Below are 21,888 nucleotides of genomic sequence, written 5' to 3' on the forward strand. Positions count from 1 at the left end.
TCTGCAAGACGTCTCAGTGGTTGACCATAAATGTCAGGAGTCATGGTTACACCTTGCAGAAGCAATTTTTGGTACACCACACCGTCGCTGTTCCACCAGATGCATGACACTAAATTTTGTGGACGCTCGCATGTCTTTCTATGGGAAATTGCTGCTTTTTTAAGGCTCAGCCATTACTTTATTTTCCTTCTCTTTGCATAAAGCCACCATTTCCCGTCTTCAGTAACTATACCAAAATGCAAAACAAAAACGTTGCGAACTTATGCTGCGACCTAACATATCTAAGAAAAAGACCCATAAAAAATGAAACTAATGTCATTGGTGTAATTAACCGTTATCTGTTGTAAGACATTCTTTACGTAGGCTATCCTTTAACGGAGAAAACTTTTTTTTTTCCCCGAGCTCTGTCTATTGGCATTATACACGGCGCAAATATTTCTGGCTGCGTCCATTGCTGCCACCCCTCTATTGAACTCAGACAGTAGAATATGTCGGAACTGTTCCAATTTCTCGACTTGGCACCCCATTTCATAGCGTCCACAGCTCCTCCTACTGTCTCCAGAAGACAAAATGACAGTATGTACACTCAGATAGCAACAGTGAAGTACAAATAAAAAATGACAAACGACAGATAAACCCGTAACAATCGGAATACCAAAATGCAAAACAAAAACGTTGCTAACTTATGCTGCGACCTAACATATCTAAGAAAAAGACCCATAAAAAATGAAACTGATGTCATTGATGTAATTAACCGTTACCTGTTGTAAGACACTCTTTACGTAGGCTTCGCGTTTCCAGACTAGATGGTGACAACAGCCGCGCGTGCACAAAATGTTCGAGACATTTGTGTCTAGATGGAAGAGATAATTAAACAAGGGGATGGAACTAAATGTCAGAAAAAGGAAAACCTCAATTGCAAACAAAAGTGAAGAAAAGCATAATTTCACACGTGAACGTGAGCCATTACAGCTGCTTTTTAATTTAAGTGCCTGAGCTCTACCATCAGTGTAAACGCGTACGTGAAAGCAGGAACCACGGAAGATCTGCGGCAGCAGAGCCACCCGTTTAATGTAGTGGGGCAGAGATTTGAAATAGTTGGCGGTATATAGATCTATCTAAATAGTCCTATGCCTCTGAGCCTCGGATGGTGAGTAAGCGTGCAAATACTCTGATCCAGGCAGCTGAAATGTGACACCTACGGAAAATAGAAAAGAACACCAGGAGGGTCACGATCCGAAATTCGACTATTCCGAGAAATTTAAATATGAAGTTTCTGGAAATGGTTCTGTGAGAGTAAGTGCTTAAATGATTTGGTCAGGTCCTGGGATGTCGAAAAATTGCCTGTCGAGAACAATGAAGAAGGTAAGGGTTGAAGGGGAAAGGGGGGACAATCAAAGACTTGGGAAAATAAAACAGAAGAGGCACTGAAGGAGTGGTCACAGTGAGAAGGCCGGTAACTGCGACTGCAGTCGATTAACACAGATCCAGCAAACCATTTACATAGAACTGATTGAAAAAATTATTATACACAAGCTAATTCGTTTTAAGTGTTTAATTTTTCATGGAGTGGTTTTAGATGTTGAGGGCTCTTAAATTTACTACATTTCTGTACAAGTATTTTGCAATACCTTGTAACAGAAATAAATATATCAAATCTGCTAGTCGTTTCCAAAATAAAGTAATACTTACTTTTGTGATATACAGGGTGGTTCATTGATCGTGACCGGGCCAAATAACTCACGAAATAACCGTCAAACGAAAAAACTACAAAGAACGAAACTTGTCTAGCTTGAAGGGGGAAACCAGATGGCGCAATGGTTGGCCCGTTAGATGGCGCTGCCATAGGTCAAACGGATATCATCTGCGTTTTTTTAAATAGGAACCCCACTTTTTATTACATATTCGGGTAGTACGTAAAGAAATATGAATGTTTTAGTTGGACCACTTCTTTTGCTTTGTGATACATGGCGCTGTAATAGTCACAAACATATGCCTCACAAAATGGTACAAATGGCTCTGAGCACTATGGGACTTAACATCTATGGTCATCAGTCCCCTAGAACTTACAACTACTTAAACCTAACTAACCTAAGGACATCACACAACACCCAGTCATCACGAGGCAGAGAAAATCCCTGACCACGCCGGGAATCGAACCCGGGAACCCGGGCTCGGGAAGCGAGAACGCTACCGCACGACCACGAGCTGCGGACTATGCCTCACAATTTTAGACGAACAGTTGGTAACAAATAGTTTTTTAAATGAAAATACAGAACGTAGGTGCGTTTGAACATTTTATTTTGGTTGTTCCAATGTGATACATGTACCTTTGTGAACTTATCATTTATGAGAACGCATACTGTTACAGCGTGATTACCTGTAAATACCACATTAATGCAATAAATGCAGAAAAAGATGTCCGTCAACCTCAATGTATTTGAAAGTACGTGTAACGACATTCCTCTCAACAGTGAGTAGGTCGCCTTCCGTAATGTGCGAACATGTCTTGAAAATCCACTGCCGCATGTTGTCAGGCGTTGTCGGTGGATCACGATAGCAAATATCCTTCAACTTTCCCCACGAAGACATCCGGGGACGTCAGATCCGGTGACCGTGCGCACCATAGTATGGTGCTTCGACTAATCCACCTGTCATGAAATATGCTATTCAATACCGCTTCAACCGCACGCGAGCTGTGTGGTGGACATCCATCATGTTGGAAGTACATCGCCATTCTGTCATGCAGTGAAACATCTTGTAGTAACATCGGTAGAACATTACGTAGGAAATCAGCATACATTGCACCATTTAGATTGCCATCGATAAAATGGGGGCCAATTATCCTTCCTCCCATAATGCAGCACCCTACATTAACCTGCCAATGTCACTGATGTTCCACTTGTCACAGCCATCGCGGATTTTCCGTTCCCCAATAGTGCATATTATGCCGGTTTACGTTACCGCTGTTACTGAATGACGCTTCGACGCTGAATAGAACGCGTGCAAAAAATCTATCATCGTCCCGTAATTTTTCTTGTGCCCAGTGGCAGAACTGTACAAGACGATCAAAATAGTCGCCATGCAATTGCTGGTGCATAGAAAGACGGTACGGGTACAATCTATGTTGATGTAGCATTCTCAACACCGACGTTTAGGAGATTCCCGAATCTCCCGCAATTTGTCTGCTACTGATGTGCGGATTAGCCGTGACAGCAGCTAAAACACCTACTTGAGCATCATGATTTGTTGCAGGTAGTGGTTGACGTTTCACATGTTGCTGAACACTTCCTGTTTCCTTAAATAACCTAACTATTCGGCGAACGGTCCGGACACTTGGATGATGTCGTCCAGGATACCGAGCAGCATACATAGCACACGCCCGTTGGGCATCTTGAACACAATAGCCATACATCAACACGATATCGACCTTTTCCGCAATAGTTGCCGGCCGAGATAGCCGAGCGGTTCTAGGCGCTGCAGTCTGGAACCGCGCGACCGCTACGGTCGCAGGTTCGAATCCTGCCTCGGGCGTGGATGTGTTTGATGTCCTTAGGTTAGTTAGGTTTAAGTAGTTGTAAGTTCTAGGGGATTGATGACCTCAAACGTTAAGTCCCATAGTGCTCAGAGCCATTTGAACTGTGGTGTCACCGCCAGACACCACACTTGCTAGGTGGTAGCCTTTAAATCGGCCGCGGTCTGTTAGTATACGTCGGACCCGCGTGTCGCCACTATCAGTGATTGCAGACCGAGCGCTGCCACACGGCAGGTCTAGAGACACTTCCTAGCACTCGCCCCAGTTGTATAGCCGACTTTGCTAGCTATGGTTCACTGACAAATTACGCTCTCATTTGCCGAGACGATAGCATAGCCTTCAGCTACGTCATTTGCTACGACCTAGCAAGGCGCCATTACCAGTTACTGTTGATGCTGTAAAACTTGTACCGTCAAGAGCGATGTTCACCAATTATGGATTAAAGTTAAGTATTCCAGAAGATACGTACGTTTTTTGCTAGTCTCAATTCCTTGTCCTGTTCCAGACCTCACGCCAGCCTGCGTGAGTTTAAACGCGTGCCTTTCGGCTTCCTCATAGTGGGTTGGCTGTCTTGCCAATCCACAACATGAACCATTTTTTTCTGCGTACAACAAATCTTCCCGGAATACGGTACAGATCTGCATCGCATCAACGTAAAGACAAATGTTCAAAGTGGCCTCTGTCAGGTGACAGGCATAGTAGCGGTTATCATGCAGGATACACATAATCGTACTTTGCATTACGCCATGTTGGCGGGGCACTTCCGTGGATATCTTGTAGATCCTCATCCTCAATACCTGGCGTACGCGCAGTCTGCCGCCTCCCTGCACGTCCGTCTGTCTGAAAGGACACACGTTCGCACACGCGCCCAAAAAGGGCTTTAAATGTTGTGTGACGTGGTTGGTGTCTGTGAGGGTACATGTTTTGGTGTCTCCTTGCTGACTCTCGACCGTTTCCATCTTCTTAGCCGTACACAAACACCATCTCGGCTTGATCCCGACATGAACACCGGACCATTCTGCTGCTAACAGTACCATGCGTCAATGTCACAAGGAACACACGGCATGCGGTCAGAGGAACGGCCACTCTCACCGCCAGCTACCGTGGCAAGGACGCATTTCCGGACACATGTTTACTCCATTTCCAGTCAGAAACCTGTCTCGGTTTTGTTAGTGTTCACCCTCTTTAAGGGGCAATAAAAAAATTTCCGTTTGAGGCCGTTGGTGCAGCGTATACGCAACGTTGCACCACTGTGATACGGGTATACAAGCACCGGCGTGTAGGTAACAGGTTACTGTGACATTCGCGTCTTTCCGAAGTGCGCGTGGCAAATCAGGAATCATGGTCTATAGCGACACTATAACCAAACGCGTCCAAACAGCACCAATGTACTGTTACTCTTTTCTTGGCCGCCGAAAGACAAACATCGGTAGACATCCACCGGAGAATGAAAAATGTGTATGAGGCAGCACGGCTCTCGAAAACCATTGTTGTGGAATGGTGCGCGACAAAGGTTACAGGTGCTTCGTAGTAATGCACGTCTCCATGTCGCAAATGTACACTACTGGCCATTAACATTGCTACACCACGAAGATGACGTGCTACAGACGCGAAATTTAACCGACAGGAAGAAGATGCTTTGATATGCTAATGATTAGTTTATCAGAGCATTCACACAAGGTTGGCGCCGGTGGCGATGCCTAAAACGTGCTGACGTGAGGAAAGTTTCCAACCGATTTCTCATACACAAACGGCAGTTGACCGGCGTTGCCTGGTGAAACGTTGTTGTCATGCCTCGTGTAAGGAGGAGAAACGCGTACCATCACGTTTCCGACGTTGATAAAGGTCGGATTGTAGCCTATCGCGATTGCGGTTTATCGTATCGCGACATTGCTGCTCGCGTTGGTCGAGATCCAATGGCTGTTAGCAGAATATGGAATCGGTGCGTTCAGGAGGGTAATATGGAACGCCGTGCTGGATCCCAACGGCCTCGTATCACTAGCAGTCGAGATGACAGGCATCTTATCCGCCTGGCTGTAACGGATCGTGCAGCCACGTCTCGATCCCTGAGTCAGCAGATGGGGACGTTTGCAAGACAAAAGCATCTGGGAGAACAGTTGGGAGACGTTTGCAGCAGCATGGACTATCAGCTCGGAGACCATGGATGCAGTTACCCTTGACGCTGCATCACCGACAGGAGCGCCTGCGATGGTGTACTCAACGACGAACCTGGGTGCACGAATGGCAAAACGTCATTTTTTCGGATGACACCAGGTTCTGTTTACAGCATCATGATGGTCGCATCCGTGTTTGGCGATATCGCGGTGAACGTACTTTGGATGCGTGTATTCTTCATAGCCATACTGGCGTGTCACCCGGCGTAATGGTATAGGGTGCCATTGGTTATACGTCTCGGTCACCTCTTGTTCGCATTGACGGCACTTTGAACAGTGGACGCTACATTTCAGATGTGTTACGACCCATGGCTCTACCATTCATTCGATCCCCGCGAAACACTAAATTTCAGCAGGATAACGCTCGACCGCATGATGCAGGTCCTGTACGGGCATTTCTGGATACAGAAAATGTTCGACTGCTGCCCTGGCCAGCACATTCTCCAGATCTCTCACCAATTGAAAACGTCTGGTCAATGGTGGCCGAGTAACTGGCTCGTCACAACACGCCAGTCACTACTCTTGATGAACTGTGGCATCGTGTTGAAGCTGCATGGGCAGCTGTACTTTTACACGCCATCCAAGCTCTGTTTGACTCAATGCCCAAGCGTATCAAGGCCGTTATTACAGCCAGAGGTGGTTGTTCTGGCTACTGATTTCTCAGGATCTATGCACCCAAATTGCGTGAAAATGTAATCACATGTCAGTTCTGGTATAATATATTTGTCCAATAAATACGCGTTTATCATTTGAATTTATTCTTGGTGTAGCAATTTTAGTGGGCAGTAGTGTAATTCCGATCCCTCGCCATGGGATTATCACGTCTTCAGTCCCCTACAGAAGCCTTGAGGTTCGACGATTCCTGTAGGACAAGGACGTGCAACACGCAGTCACGGACTTCATCACGCAGCAGGACACGGTGCTTTGCCAAAGGGGTATCTTCAGCTTCATGCGTCGCTGGGATTTTAGGCCTATTTTTGCTTGTTGATTAGGACTGGGATTTGTTTTACACTTTATGATTTCATAGAGTTCCGAGATATGAGACTGTGTCTATGTACACTCCTGGATATGGAAAAAAGAACACATTGACACCGGTGTGTCAGACCCACCATACTTGCTCCGGACACTGCGAGAGGGCTGTACAAGCAATGATCACACGCACGGCACAGCGGACACACCAGGAACCGCGGTGTTGGCCGTCGAATGGCGCTAGCTGCGCAGCATTTGTGCACCGCCGCCGTCAGTGTCAGCCAGTTTGCCGTGGCATACGGAGCTCCATCGCAGTCTTTAACACTGGTAGCATGCTGCGACAGCGTGGACGTGAACCGTATGTGCAGTTGACGGACTTTGAGCGAGGGCGTATAGTGGGCATGCGGGAGGCCGGGTGGACGTACCGCCGAATTGCTCAACACGTGGGGCGTGAGGTCTCCACAGTACATCGATGTTGTCGCCAGTGGTCGGCGGAAGGTGCACGTGCCCGTCGACCTGGGACCGGACCGCAGCGACGCACGGATGCACGCCAAGACCGTAGGATCCTACGCAGTGCCGTAGGGGGCCGCACCGCCACTTCCCAGCAAATTAGGGACACTGTTGCTCCTGGGGTGTCGGCGAGGACCATTCGCAACCGTCTCCATGAAGCTGGGCTACGGTCCCGCACACCGTTAGGCCGTCTTCCGCTCACGCCCCAACATCGTGCAGCCCGCCTCCAGTGGTGTCGCGACAGGCGTGAATGGAGGGACGAATGGAGACGTGTCGTCTTCAGCGATGAGAGTCGCTTCTGCCTTGGTGCCAATGATGGTCGTATGCGGGTTTGGCGCCGTGCAGGTGAGCGCCACAGTCAGGACTGCATACGACCGAGGCACACAGGGCCAACACCCGGCATCATGGTGTGGGGAGCGATCTCCTACACTGGCCGTACACCACTGGTGATCGTCGAGGGGACACTGAATAGTGCACGGTACATCCAAACCGTCATCGAACCCATCGTTCTACCATTCCTAGACCGGCAAGGGAACTTGCTGTTCCAACAGGACAATGCACGTCCGCATGTATCCCGTGCCACCCAACGTGCTCTAGAAGGTGTAAGTCAACTACCCTGGCCAGCAAGATCTCCGGATCTGTCCCCCATTGAGCATGTTTGGGACTGGATGAAGCGTCGTCTCACGCGGTCTGCACGTCCAGCACGAACGCTGGTCCAACTGAGGCGCCAGGTGGAAATGGCATGGCAAGCCGTTCCACAGGACTACATCCAGCATCTCTACGATCGTCTCCATGGGAGAATAGCAGCCTGCATTGCTGCGAAAGGTGGATATACACTGTAGTAGTGCCGACATTGTGCATGCTCTGTTGCCTGTGTCTATGTGCCTGTGGTTCTGTCAGTGTGATCATGTGATGTATCTGACCCCAGGAATGTGTCAATAAAGTTTCCCCTTCCTGGAACAATGAATTCACGGTGCTCTTATTTCAATTTCCAGGAGTGTATAAAAAAATGCGAACTTGCTTCCAAATATATCTCATTAAATCATTGGTGGTTGAAAAATGTACGTTCCGGTGGGTCCACAGTGAAACCACCCTCTTAATTTTTGCCAATTTTTTCTCGTGTTCGTTGCTAAATATGATCATAAATGGGAATGTTCTGAAATATTTTACAATTATATCATTGGAGTCAATGAGTTAAGGAAGTGGTACAGGAAAGAACGAATTATTTCTATACGACTACAAAAAGACTCAAGTCACTACTGTTTTCAAAGAGTTTTAAAAATGGAAGTACAGAAGTATACAACAATACGGCTTACATCTCTCTCGTTGTAGGATCGAAAAGCGTAGCTGCACTCTTATATAATGACATTCTTGGAACAAAAGAGACTGTTCCAAAAAATTTAAACAAAAACAAATGAGGAAAATATTTTCGTGTAAAAGAGCATGTTTTATTCATTTACGATATCTTGCAAATTTTAGGTGCACGTGACCAGTGTCTCCACAGAAATGTGATCGATGAACACTGTGAATGTCCTACATAAGAGAAAGCAACATCGGTTGTGGTCTATGGAGGCGTAATAGGACCTCTGATGTTCTCATTACATGTAAACGATATCAGATAGGATCAGAGGCATTCCATTCGGTCGTACTTTTTGTGAACTGGTTTGTAGTGCACAGAATCTTTTTCCACAATCTCTTCCTGCAGTGCCTAATGTTTAGGCAACATTTCACACACGCTAAATGACAGGTTGCGAGATACTTTGGTTTTAATGTGCCTCCCTTTTTGCCTATCTCCCCAGCCCCATCCTTCCCACAAAATGCAGAGTGTAATTCCTCACTCCACCAGAGTATAGCTGCTTTCGTAACTGGCCTGATGACAGTGGGATCGACAGTTGTGGTACAACGATCCACCCATATCTGAACGCAATACAGCGTCCCCTTTGCCTAAATGAACATACGACGTGGTGACTTCTTTCCACTCACTGTTCTTTCTAGCAGCGAAATTGTTGTGTACATAGTTCCGTGTACTCAGCGCATACACAACATTCCCACTAGAGCGCGCTCCGCTAAGCACAACAGCGCAGGCGCAGCGCTCGTCTGTCTCTGCACTACGAGATGGCGCTGCCATAGAGACGGACCAAACTCTGCTTCCACCGATCCACGTATTAATATGTAACGCGGCCAATGAGATTGCTGCTAACGTAGAACCTTTTCTCCTCGTGGATCACACTCGCTTAGTGATATCTGAACGCGTGACGTATTATAACGAGTGCACAGACCTCTGATTAGTCAGTCTGTATTTGTCTGCACCAGTCTGTACCAGTCTGCATTAGTCTGTACCAGTCAGGTTTCAGTCTGCACCTAAGAAGATTATCATATTCCTGTACATATCCATGAAGATAAATGAATAGACACTTTGTCAAGTATCAGAGATATGTGAGAATAAGATTAACGTACCAAGACCAAAGGAACTTCAGATTATCAATTGTAAATAACATCCAGACTCAAGTTACTTAATGTTTATGCTTGTTATTATTTTAATAAATGTGTGTGAAAATTAATCAAATTCTGTTTAATGTTGGTCACCATCAATCTGCTACTCTAAGCGTGCAAGTGGCATTTCTATCGTCTGACGTAACGGCAGAAGATAAACACACCACGATAAGACCACGAGACGTATTGCTGACACTCGCCTACTTCGTTAGAGCGACAAGTCAAATAATCTGATGATGTGTGTACCGAAGGTCTTACAGTACGCACACCACACGAATCCAAACAGAAAGTGATCAACTCCAGCCGGCTTCACTCTGGTGAGCAAGATGTATGAGACAGGCGAAATTCCCTCAGACTTCAAGAAGAATATAATAATTCCAATCGCAAAGAACGCAGATGTTGACAGATGTGAAAATTACCGAACAATCAGTTTAATAAGACACAGCTGTAAAATACGCGAATTCTTTATAGACCAATGGAAAAACTAGTAGAAGCCGACCTCGGGGAAGATCAGTTTGGATTCCGTAGAAATATTGGAAAACGTGAGGCAATACTGACCCTACGACTTTTCATAGAAGCTAGATTAAAGAAAGGCAAACCTACGTTTCTAGCATTTGTAGACTTAGCGAAAGCTTTTGACAATGTTGACTGGAATACTCTCTTTCAAATTCTGAAGGTGGCATGGGTAAAATACAGGGAGCTAAAGGCTATTTACAATTTGTACAGAAACCAGATGGTAGTTACAAGAATCGAGGGACGTGAAAGGGAAGCAGTGGTTGGGAAGGGAGTGAGACAGGGTTGTAGCCTCTCCCCGATGTTATTCAATCTGTATATTGAGCAAGCAGTAAAGGAAACCAAAGAAAAACTCGGAGTAGGTACTAAAGTCCATGGAGAAGAAATAAAAACGTTGAGGTTTGCCGATGACATTGTAATTCTGTCAGAGACAGCAAAGGACTTGGAAGAGTAGTTGAACGGAATGGACAGTGTCTTGAAAGGAGGATATAAGATGAACATCAACAAAAGGATAATGGAATGTAGTCGAATTAAGTCGGGTGATGCTGAGGGAATTGATTAGGAAATGAGACACTTAAAGTAGTAAAGGAGTTTTGCTATTTGGGGAGCAAAGTAACTGATGATGGTCGAAGTAGAGGGGCTATAAAATGAAGACTGGCAATGGCAAGGAAAGCGTTTCTGAACAAGAGACATTTGTTAACATCGAGTATTGATTTAAGTGTTACGAAGTCGTTTCTGGAAGTATTTGTACGGAGTGTAGCCATGTATGGATGTGAAACATGGACGATAAATAGTTTGGACAAGAAGAGAATAGATGCTTTCGAAATGTGGTGCTGCAGAAGAATGCTGAAGGTTAGATGGGTAGATTACATAACTAATGAGGAGGTACTGAATAGGATTGGGGAGAAGTTTGTGGCACAACTTGACTAGAAGAAGGGATCGGTTGGTAGGACATGTTCTGAGGCATCAAGGGATCACCAATTTAGTATTGGAGGGCAGCGTGGAGGGTAAAAATCGTAGAGGGAGACCAAGAGATGAATACACTAAGCAGATTCAGAAGGATGTAGGTTGCAGTAGGTACTGGGAGATGAAGAAGCTTGCACAGGATAGTGTAGCACGGAGAGTTGCATCAAACCAGTCTCAGGACTGAAGACCACAACAACAACAAGACGACACGTTTACTTTAGAACTCTTGTTGCAGTTCCTTGGCATCGATATCAATGATATCCTAGCTGGTTACAATTTCCTTACAGCAATTTAAAGCCGTGTGCAGCTCACCATTTGTAACCTACTCTCCAAGGTATGTGACATTTAATAGACTGCTCAGTTAGAAAGTGACGTAAAGAAACAAGGTGTGACGTTCAGGGTATTACCTGGCGCCTTTCGGTCCGAACCCCGGCTCGAGGCTGTCCCTGAGGGTCCTCCAGCGGCGGTCGCCCCTGAGGAAGAAGAGGTCCTGCAGCATGGGGTCGGAGGCGCGGTGGCCGCGGTCCCGGAAGCACTCGAAGTCTCGGACGAGCACGCGGCCCGCGATGGCGGGGTCGCGCACCAGCAGCGCCGGCTGCCACAGCAGGAAGATGCCGGCCAGCGGGTGGCCGCGCAGGCGCGCGTACAGCTCGCCGAACACCTGGCCGCAGGTCTGCCGGTTGAGCGCGAAGCCGGCCGCGTTGCCGAGCAGCAGGTGCGGCCGCAGGTAGGGCAGCCCGCGCCGCGCCCAGTGGGACGCGCTGCGCCGCAGGAACCAGCAGGCCGCGCCCGCCGCCGCCATCGCTGCCGACAGCAGCAGCGCCGTCCACATGCCGACGCCGCTTCACGCTGCGCTGCAGAGGGACAGGCGATGGAAAAGTTGTTCCAGTCCATGTGTGCCATAACAGCAAACCAGTGCTTAAGAGTATCGGTTAAAAACAGTCTTGGTTGCAATTTTAGTTTTGTTTTTTGTTTCTCAACGACGCGTTTCGCCTTAGTTAGGCATCTTCAGGTTATCTTTTCTAGATGGACGCGAGAGGCACCAAGATCGAAAGGGTGCAAAAAGGGGCAGCTCGTTTTGTATTATCACGTAATAGGGGAGAGAGTGTGGCAGATTATGGTACGCGAGTTGGGATGGAAGTCATTAAAGCAAAGACGTTTCTCGTCGCGGCGAGATCTATTTACGAAATTTCAGTCACCAACTTTCTCTTCCGAATGCGAAAACATTTTGTTGAGCATAACCTACATAGGTAGGAATGATCATCAAAATAAAATAAGAGAAATAGGAGCTCGAACAGAAAGGTTTAGGTGTTCGCTTTTCCCGCGCGATTTTCGGGAGTGGAGTGGTAGAGAGATTGTGGTTCGATGAACCCTCTGCCAAGCACTTAAATGTGAATTGCAGAGTAATCATGTAGATGTAGATGTACATGACGAAAATCTTGGTGCCTCTCGCGCCCATCTAAGAAAGATAACCTGAAGATGCCTAAATAAGGCGAAACGCGTCGTTGAGAATATATATATATATATATATATATGAAGACAGTAACTGTTCTCGAAAGAACTGATACTGTTGATGACCGTGCAGCGTTTCCCTGGAATAAATGATGACTAACTGAAACCTTCAGCTGCCGACAGGTGTTGTTGTTCAGCTGTCCACATCGAGGTATATCAACAATACCTGTCGGCAGCTGAGAGTTTCAGTTAGTCATCATTTATTCCAGGGAAAAGCTGCACGGTCATCAACAGTATCAGTTCTTTCGAGAACAGTTACTGTCTTCATATATACAGGGTGTTACAAAAAGGTACGGCCAAACTTTCAGGAAACATTCCTCACACACAAATAAAGAAAAGATGTTATGTGGACATGTGTCCGGAAACGGTTAATTACCATGTTAGAGCTCATTTTAGTTTCGTCAGTATGTACTGTACTCCCTCGATTCACCGCCAGTTGGCCCAATTGAAGGAAGGTAATGCTGACTTCGGTGCTCGTGTTGACATGCGACTCATTCCTCTACAGTACTAGCATCCAGCACATCAATACGTAGCATCAACAGGTTAGTGTTCATATCGAACGTGGTTTTGCAGTGAGTGCAATGTTTACAAATGCGGAGTTGGCAGATGCCCATCTGATGTATGGATTAGCACGGGGCAATAGCCGTGGCGCGGTACGTTTGTATCGAGACAGATTTCCAGAACGAAGGTGTCCCGACAGAAAGACGTTCGAGGTAATTGATCGGCGTCTTAGGGAGCACGGGACATTCCAGCCTATGACTCGCGACTGGGGAAGACCTAGAACGACGAGGACACCTGCAACGGACGAGGCAATTCTTCGTGTTGACGATAACCGTAATGTCAGCGTCAGAGAAGTTACTGCTGTACAAGGTAACGTTGACCACGTCACTGTATGGAGAGTGCTACGGGAGAACCAGTTGTTTCCGTACCATGTACAGCGTGTGCAGGCACTATCAGCAGCTGATTAGCCTCCACGGGTTCACTTCTGCGAATGGTTCATCCAACGATGTGTCAATCCTCACTTCAGTGCAAATGTTGTCTTTACGGATGAGGCTCCATTCCAACGTGATCGAATTGTAAATTTTCACAATCAACATGTGTGGGCTGACGAGAATCCGCACGCAATTGTGCAATCACGTCATCAACACAGATTTTCTGTGAACGTTTGGGCAGGCATTGTTGGTGATGTCTTGATTGGGCCGAATGTTCTTCAACCCACGCTCAATGGAGCACGTTATCATGATTTCATACGGGATACTCTACCTGTGCTGCTAGAACATGTGCCTTTACAAGTACGACACAACATGTGGTTCATGCACGATGGAGCTCCTGCACATTTCCGTCGAAGTGTTCGTACGCTTCTCAACAACAGATTCGGTGACCGATGAATTGGTAGAGGCGGACTAATTCCATGGCCTCCACGCTCTCCTGACCTCAACCCTCTTGACTTTCATTTATGGGGGCATTTGAAAGCTCTTGTCTACGCAACCCCGGTACCAAATGTAGAGACTCTTACCGCTCATATTCTGGACGGCTGTGATACAATACGCCATCCTCCAGGGTTGCATCAGCGCATCAGGGATTTCATGCGACGGAGGGTGAATGCATGTATCCTCGCTAACGGAGGACATTTTGAACATTTCCTGTAACAAAGTGTTTGAAGTCACGCTGGTACGTTCTGTTGCTGTGTGTTTCCATTCCACGACTAATGTGATTTAAAGAGAAGTAATAAAATGAGCTCTAACATGGACAGTAAGCGTTTCCGCACACATGTCCACATAACATATTTTCTATCTTTGTGTGTGAGGAATGTTTCCTGAAAGTTTGGCCGTATCTTTTTGTAGCATCATGTATATGAAGACAGTAACTGTTCTCGAAAGAACAGATACTGTTGATGACCGTGCAGCTATTCCCTGGAATAAATGCTGACTAATTGAAATCCTCAGCTGCCGACAGGTGCTGTTGATATACCTCGATGTGGACTGCTGAACAACAACAGCTGTCGGCAGCTGAGGATTTCAATTAGTCATCATTTATTCCAGGGAAAAGCTGCACGGTCATCAACAGTATCTGTTCTTTCGAGAACAGTTACTCTCTTCATATATATAGTTAAAAGGCTACCCAGCCATTGACCTTCGTCTGTGCGAATGCGCACAGGTTGCCCAAAGTCTTTCGGGAATCGCCAAAGCGTGCGCGAGTAATGAGTGGATGGGCAAATGTCTATAAGGTACGTTACATATGTAGAATTGTTGACAGTTGGGAATGTGAGTCTTACGGGAATCGTGCAAGGGATAAGTCCCTGCAGTCGCGCTATTCATCTGTGTCCTCGGTGGCACAGATGGATAGAGCGTCTGCCATGTAAGCAGGAGATCCCGGGTCCGAGTCCCGGTCGGGGCACACATTTTCCGCTGTCCACATCGAGGTATATCAAGAACACCTGTCGGCAGCTGAGAGTTTCAGTTAGTCATCAAATAAAAAAAAACTAAAATTGCAACCAATACTGATGGAAAAGTTGTTACTTGAGGACGCTGCTACTGTACTGGTGCACGCAACTGGTGCCTTTTGTGCAGTGAGGGGCAGAGTACACCTCGCGGTGTAGCCAGTGTGGCGTCTGCGCTCCAGCTGCTGCCTACTACGGCAACCGGCAGTATTCTCGTAGTTGCTTCTGCTTCCGACCCCCACAGAAAACATTATACACTACCTGACCAAAAGTACCGGGTGATCAAAAAGTCAGTATAAATTTGAAAACTGAATAAATCACGGAATAATGTAGATAGAGCGGTACAAATTGACACACATGCTTGGAATGACGTGAGGTTTTATTAGAACCAAAAAAAAAAAAAATACAAAAATTCAAAAAATGTCCTACAGATGGAGCTTCATCTGATCAGAATAGCAATAATTAGTATAACAAAGTAAGACAAAGCAAATATGATGTTCTTCTCAGGAAATGCTCAATATGTCCACCATCATTCCTCAACAATAGCTGTAGTCGAGGAATAATGTTCTGAACAGCACTGTACAGCAGGCCCGGAGTTATGGTGAGGCATTGGCGTCGGATGTTGTCTTTCAGTATCCCTAGAGATGTCGGTCGATCACGATGCACTAGCGACTTCAGGTGACCCCAAAGCCAATAATCGCGCGGACTGAGGTCTGGGGACCTGGGACGCCAAGCATGACGAAAGTGGTGGCTCAGCACACGATCATCACCAAACGACGCGCGCAAGAGATCTTTCACGCGTCTAGCAATATGGGGTGGAGCGCCATCCTGCATAAACATCGTACGTTCCAGCAGGTGTTTATCAGCCAGGCTGGGGACGATGCGATTCTGTAACCTATCGGCGTACCTCTCACCCGTCACGGTAGCAGATTGAAAAACAGAATCACGCATTTCCTCGAAGAGAAAAGGCCCGATAACGGTAGATGTGGTAAATACAACCCATTCCGTGACTTTCTCGTCGTGCAATGGAGTTTCCACGACAGTTCTAGGATTTTAGGTAGCCCAAATTCTGCAGTTGTCGGCGTTGACAGACCCTCGGAGCGTGAAATGAGCTTCGTCGGTCCACAACACGTTACTCAACCAATCGTCATCTTCCGCCATCTTTTGAAACGCCCACACCGCAAATGAATTCCGCTTCACCAAACCGCCAGGTAACAGTTCATGATGCCGGTGGATTTTGTACGGATAGCATCGGAGGATACGCCTAAGTGCCAACCAAACAGTAGTGTATGGAATGCCGGTGCGACGTGCGACTGCACGAGCGCTGACTTCCCCGTGCATAGACGAACCCGATACAGTCTCTATTTCTTCCTGAACTGTCTCAGCAGCATTACGCCTTGTGCTCGGTCGGCCACTACGGGGTCTATCGTCTAAACAACCCGTGGCTTCGAACTTCGAAATCATTCTCGCCACAGCTGCATTTGTCAACGGACCTTTACCCGTTCGAATCCCCTTCCTATGGCGATAGGATCGTAACGCTGAACTAGCACATTCCCCATTCTGATAACACAGCTTCACTAAAAGCGCATTTTCGGGTAACTTCAACATGCAGCGACTGCTGGCGCATCTGATTCTCTCTGTCATTACAGCTCCTTTTATACACGATTGTCATGCGCAGTCACTGACGTTTTTCTGTCCAGCGTCATCTGTCGGACAGTTTGTGAACTTGGTTTTTTTTGGTTCTAATAAAACCTCATGTCACTCCAAGCATGTATGTCCATTTTTACCTCTCCGTCTACATTTTTCCATGGTTTATTAAGTTTTCAAATTTATACTGACGTTTTGATCATCTGGTATACAATCACCTATTATTACTCGACATCAATATGAGGACTGTCCACCTTCACCTTTACACTGAGGTGACAAAAGTTATTGGATTTCTCCTAATATCGAGTCAGACCACCGGTTGCCTGCCACAGTGCAGTAGTTCGACTTCGCACGGACTCAACAGGTACTGAAAGCCCCCTGCAGAAGTTCTGATCCATACTGCCTCCATAGCCGTCCATAATTATTAAGTCAGTTGCTGGCGCAGGATTTTGTCCACAGAATTAGTAGAAGTTGAAGACTTTGGAACACGCATTACGTTCGAGTATAACGATTTTTCTGGAGACTAGAAATCTATATAGGAATCAGCATGGGTTTCGAAAAAGACGATAGTGTGAAACCCAGCTCGCGTGATTCGTCCACGAGACTCAGAGGGCCGTAGACACGGGTTCTAAGGTAGATGCCGTGTTTCTTGACTTCCGCAAGGCGTTTGATACAGTTCCCCACAGTCGTTTAATGAACAAATTAAGGTCATGTGGACTATCAGACCAATTGTGTGATTGGATTGAAGAGTTCCTAGATAACAGAACGCAGCATGTCATTCTCAATGGAGAGAAGTCTTCCGAAGTGAGAGTGTTTACAGGTGTGCTGCAGTGGAGTGTCATAGGACCGTTGCTGTTTACAATATATATAAATGACGTTGTGGATAACACCAGAAGTTCACTGAGGCTTTTTGCCGATAATGCTGTAGTATATCGAGAGGTAGTAACAATGGAAAATTGTACTGAAATGCAGGAGGATCTGCAACGAATTGACGCATGGTGCAGGGAATGGCTATTGAATCTCAATGTAGACAAGTGTAATGTGCTGGGAATACACAGAAAGAAAGATCCATTATCATTTAGCTACAATACCGCAGGTCAGCAATTGGAAGCAGTTAATTCCATAAATTATCTGGGAGTAGGCATTAGGAGTGATTTAAAATAGAATGATCATATAAAGATGATCGTCGGTAAAGCAGATGCCAGACTAAGATTCATTGTATGAATCCTAAGGAAATGCAATCCGAAAACAAAGGAAGTAGGTTACAGGACACTTGTTCACCCACTGCTCGAATACTGCTCACCGGTGTGGGATGGAGAGAAGCGCGCTTCGTTACAGGATCATTTAGTAATCGCGAAAGCGTTACGGAGATGATAGATAAACTCCAGTGGAAGACTCTGCAGGAGAGACTCTCAATAGCTCGGTACTGGCTTTTGTTGAAGTTTCGAAAACATACGTTCACCAAGGAGTCAAGCAGTTTATTTCTCCCTCCTACGTATATCTCGCGAAGAGACAATGAGGACAAAATCAGAGAGACTAGAGCCCACGCAGAGGCATACCGACAATCTTTCTTTCCACGAACAATACGAGACTGGAATAGAAGGGAGAACCGATAGAGGTACCCTCCGCCACACACCGTCAGGTGGCTTGAGGAGCACGGATGTAGATGTAGAACTGGCCTCTCGATTACATCCCACACATGGTCGATGGAATTTATATCTGGCAGTCTGGTGGTCCAAATAATTCGTTCTAATTATGCAGAATGTTCTTCAAACCAGTCGTAAACAGTGTTATGGCACACTGTCGTACATAAAAATTCCGTGTTTGTTTGGGAACTTGAAGTCCTTGAATGGTTGCAAACGGTTTCCAAGTAGCAGAGGTTGAAAATACCGCTTCAGTTGTAAATTACTTTATTTTCACACGACCGGTTTCGGACTGTTGTAAGCCCATCCTCAGGTGTCGTAGCTGTGCTGTGGTCCCCGAGCGCCGCATGTACCAGGCGCCGGGTGCTGCCTATGAGCGCTCGTAGGCAGCACACAGAGCCTGGTACACGCGACGCTCGGGGACCAAAGCACACCTAATGTCTTCCATTAATCCGACCTGGTACGGATGCAAAACCCTTGAGCATTATTCAAGAATAGGTTGCACTAGCGTCCCATATGTGGTTTCCTTTCCGCGCCCGGGTTCCCGGGTTCGATTCCCGGCGGGGTCAGGGATTTTCTCTGCCTCGTGATGACTGGGTGTTGTGTGCTGTCCTTAGGTTAGATAGGTTTAAGTAGTTCTAAGTACTAGGGGACTGATGACCATAGCTGTTAAGTCCCATAGTGCTCAGAGCCATTTTTTTGTGGTCTCTTTTCCTAGAATTCTCCCAATAAACTGAAGTCTACTATTAACCTTCCCTACCACAATCATCAAATGCTCATTCCATTTCATATCGGCAACGTTTTGCCCAGATATTTAACCCACATGACTGTGTCAAGCAGGGCGCTACTAATGCTGTATCCGAACATTACAGATCTTTTTTTCCTACTCATCCGTATTAACGTACGTTTTTCTACATTTAGTTCTAGCTGCCATTTATCACACCAACTAGAAACTTTGTCTTAGTCATCTTGTTCCTCTTACAGTCACACAACTTCGCAGCAGCATCAGAAAACAACCGCAAATTGCTTCCCACCCTGCCTGCCAAATTATTTATGTATATAGGAAATAACAGCGGACCTATCACACTTCCCTAGAGCACTCCTGACTTTATCCTTGTCTCTGATGAACTCTCGCCCTCGAGGACAACATAATGGGTTGTGTTACTTAAGAACTCTTCGAGCAACTGACGTATCTGGGAAGCTACTCCGTATGCTCGTACCTTCGTTAACACCCTGCAATCGGAGCCGTGTCAAATGCTCTTCGGAAATCTAGAAATATGGAATCTGCCTGTTGTCCTTCATATACAGTTCGCAGTACATCATGTGAGAAAAGGTCAGGCTGAGTTCCACACAAGCAATGTTTTCTAAAACCATGCTGATTCGGGGACATAAGACTATCGGTCACAAGAAAATTTATTATATTCGAAGCGAGAATACGTTCAAGGAGTCTGCAGGAAACCGATGTTAGGGATACTGGTCTTAAATTTTCCGGGTCCGTTATTTTGCCCTTCTTAGGCACAAGAGTCACCACTTTTTTCCAGTCGCTTGGGACTTAGAGTTGGGCAAGAGATTCTCGATAAATGCAAGCTAAGTAAGGATCCAATTTCGTTGAGTACTCTTTCAAACACCATACCTGTCGACTTATTTGGTTTCATACAATTTTTGAGAACCTTATCAGCGATCTTTAAAATTAAAATTTAAAGATTAAAACAGTCTTGATCGCAACTTTTTTAATTTTATTGGAGTAACCGGCTTCGGTTCTATTTAAGAACCATCTTCTGACTCCAGAACAGTGGGTGGACTCCGTGGTGCAAGTTGCGCCGACCGTCGACGCTGGAAGAAATACTCCAACAAAAATAAAACGTTGCGATCAAGACTGTTTTAATCTTTAAATTTTACTTGTTTTCAGTTTCTTCACTTTTTCCTCTAAGCCAGGGATGCCTATTATTATATCGGATACAGGTGAGTCCGTTCAATGGTGAAACAACGGTACGATTGTAGGCCGGCCGGGGTGACCGAGCAGTTCTAGGCGTGTCTGGAACCGCGCGACCGCTACGGTCACAGATTCGAATCCTGCCTCGGGCACGGATGTGTGTGATGTCCTTAGGTTAGTTAGGTTTAAGTAGTTCTAAGTTCTAGGCGACTGATGACCTCAGAAGTTAAGTCGCGTAGTGCTCAGAGCCATTTGAACCATTTTGGTACGATTGTACCATTCTCCTCCGTGGACGATTTCTTGAAAGTGATATTTAAAGCTCCGACTTTTGTTTTGCTATTTTCAGGTGTCTCACCAGACTGATCAACAAGTGACGGAATGGAAACAAACCCACTTAGCTATTTTACATAGTTCAGACAAGCAAAGTATATAAGCTTTCCCAATTTGGTACTACGGAAGAACTCAATCGGTTAGATGGATACATTAGATAGCCAGTTTGGCGATACTTATTCGGACTGGGGAGGAAAGACCTTAATGGTAGACGTTCACTTTAAAAGTGGACAGACTGATAGTAAAACCACTGAGACTTCAAACGGTAGACATGGAGAGCCTTCCACAGTATAGACTGCCATGGTCTGCTGCATCTTGCCGGTCTTCGAAGATTATGACAACATTCGTGCTAAAGTGCCAAAATTCTACCGCAAACAACGACAGCAACAATATCACAGGATATGTGATATTCTAAATTTGGCAGTTAGTTCAAAAAATGATTCAGTGTGAAAAGAACTGTTAGAAATGGGATGACGCTCATGAACTGCAAGAGATGGAAATGGGTGTAGTATCTGGATAAATTTTTTGCTGCCATTTCGTTAATTATTTGATGGCTGTGACTCAATAGATTATTAAGTTTCTATTACGACTACCATATTGCAATTTCTCAACTTATACAACCACGCACAATACACGCCTCAACATAAGACTCCACTGGAAAAATTCAGCGCTTGGTAAAATTCCTTTTATTACTTAACTAAGGTTGGCTTATTGAGGTACGTTACGACAGCTGTGGGAGATACAATCAGCACATGGCCTAGTAATTTACGCGAGTGTACTTTTGTACATCGAATGGCGGCAACGGTGGTTTTTCTCCATCTATGGAGCGTCAGAAGCTATTTGTGAGTATACTGACCGTCAAAAGTGCTCATATTAGATTTATGGCTGACGTGTTGCAGTCGTTAACACGTTGTACCCGAGGCGATGAATGTCCGGTTCTCAGCTTTGTGCTGTAGGCGTTCCTTGGGTTTGTATCAGTGTAGATTTATTCCTGCTAATCGAAATACTCGTTACGCCAAGCGAATTCCATTACCAACTACAAAACTGAGATTGTTTTTAGCGTTTTCCTGCATTCCTCCTTTAATGCCGATACATCAGGTAATTAAAACGTTCGCAAACAGGAAACCTGCAAGCCAGTAACAAACAGAACAATAAAAATACTTTTAGTATAGAAAATATGCACCAGAAAATTGCAAAATTGTGGAATTGATTGTAGCACCTGT

At 45.8% G+C, this 21,888-nt stretch overlaps 1 protein-coding gene across 1 annotated transcript in view; it reads right to left on the reverse strand.

Moving 5' to 3' along the window:
- The window catches only part of LOC124623149, a 219,346-nt gene that overhangs the window by 186,179 nt on the left and 11,279 nt on the right, over window positions 1-21,888 (reverse strand). Inside the window, exon 2 of the mRNA XM_047148940.1 lies at window positions 11,568-12,014. Coding sequence (XP_047004896.1) covers window positions 11,568-12,014 — 447 coding nt within the window. The remainder of the gene's footprint in view (window positions 1-11,567; window positions 12,015-21,888) is intronic.

Source organism: Schistocerca americana, chromosome 7, assembly GCF_021461395.2.
Source record: "Schistocerca americana isolate TAMUIC-IGC-003095 chromosome 7, iqSchAmer2.1, whole genome shotgun sequence".
In the NCBI taxonomy this organism is placed as follows: Eukaryota; Metazoa; Arthropoda; class Insecta; order Orthoptera; family Acrididae; genus Schistocerca; species Schistocerca americana.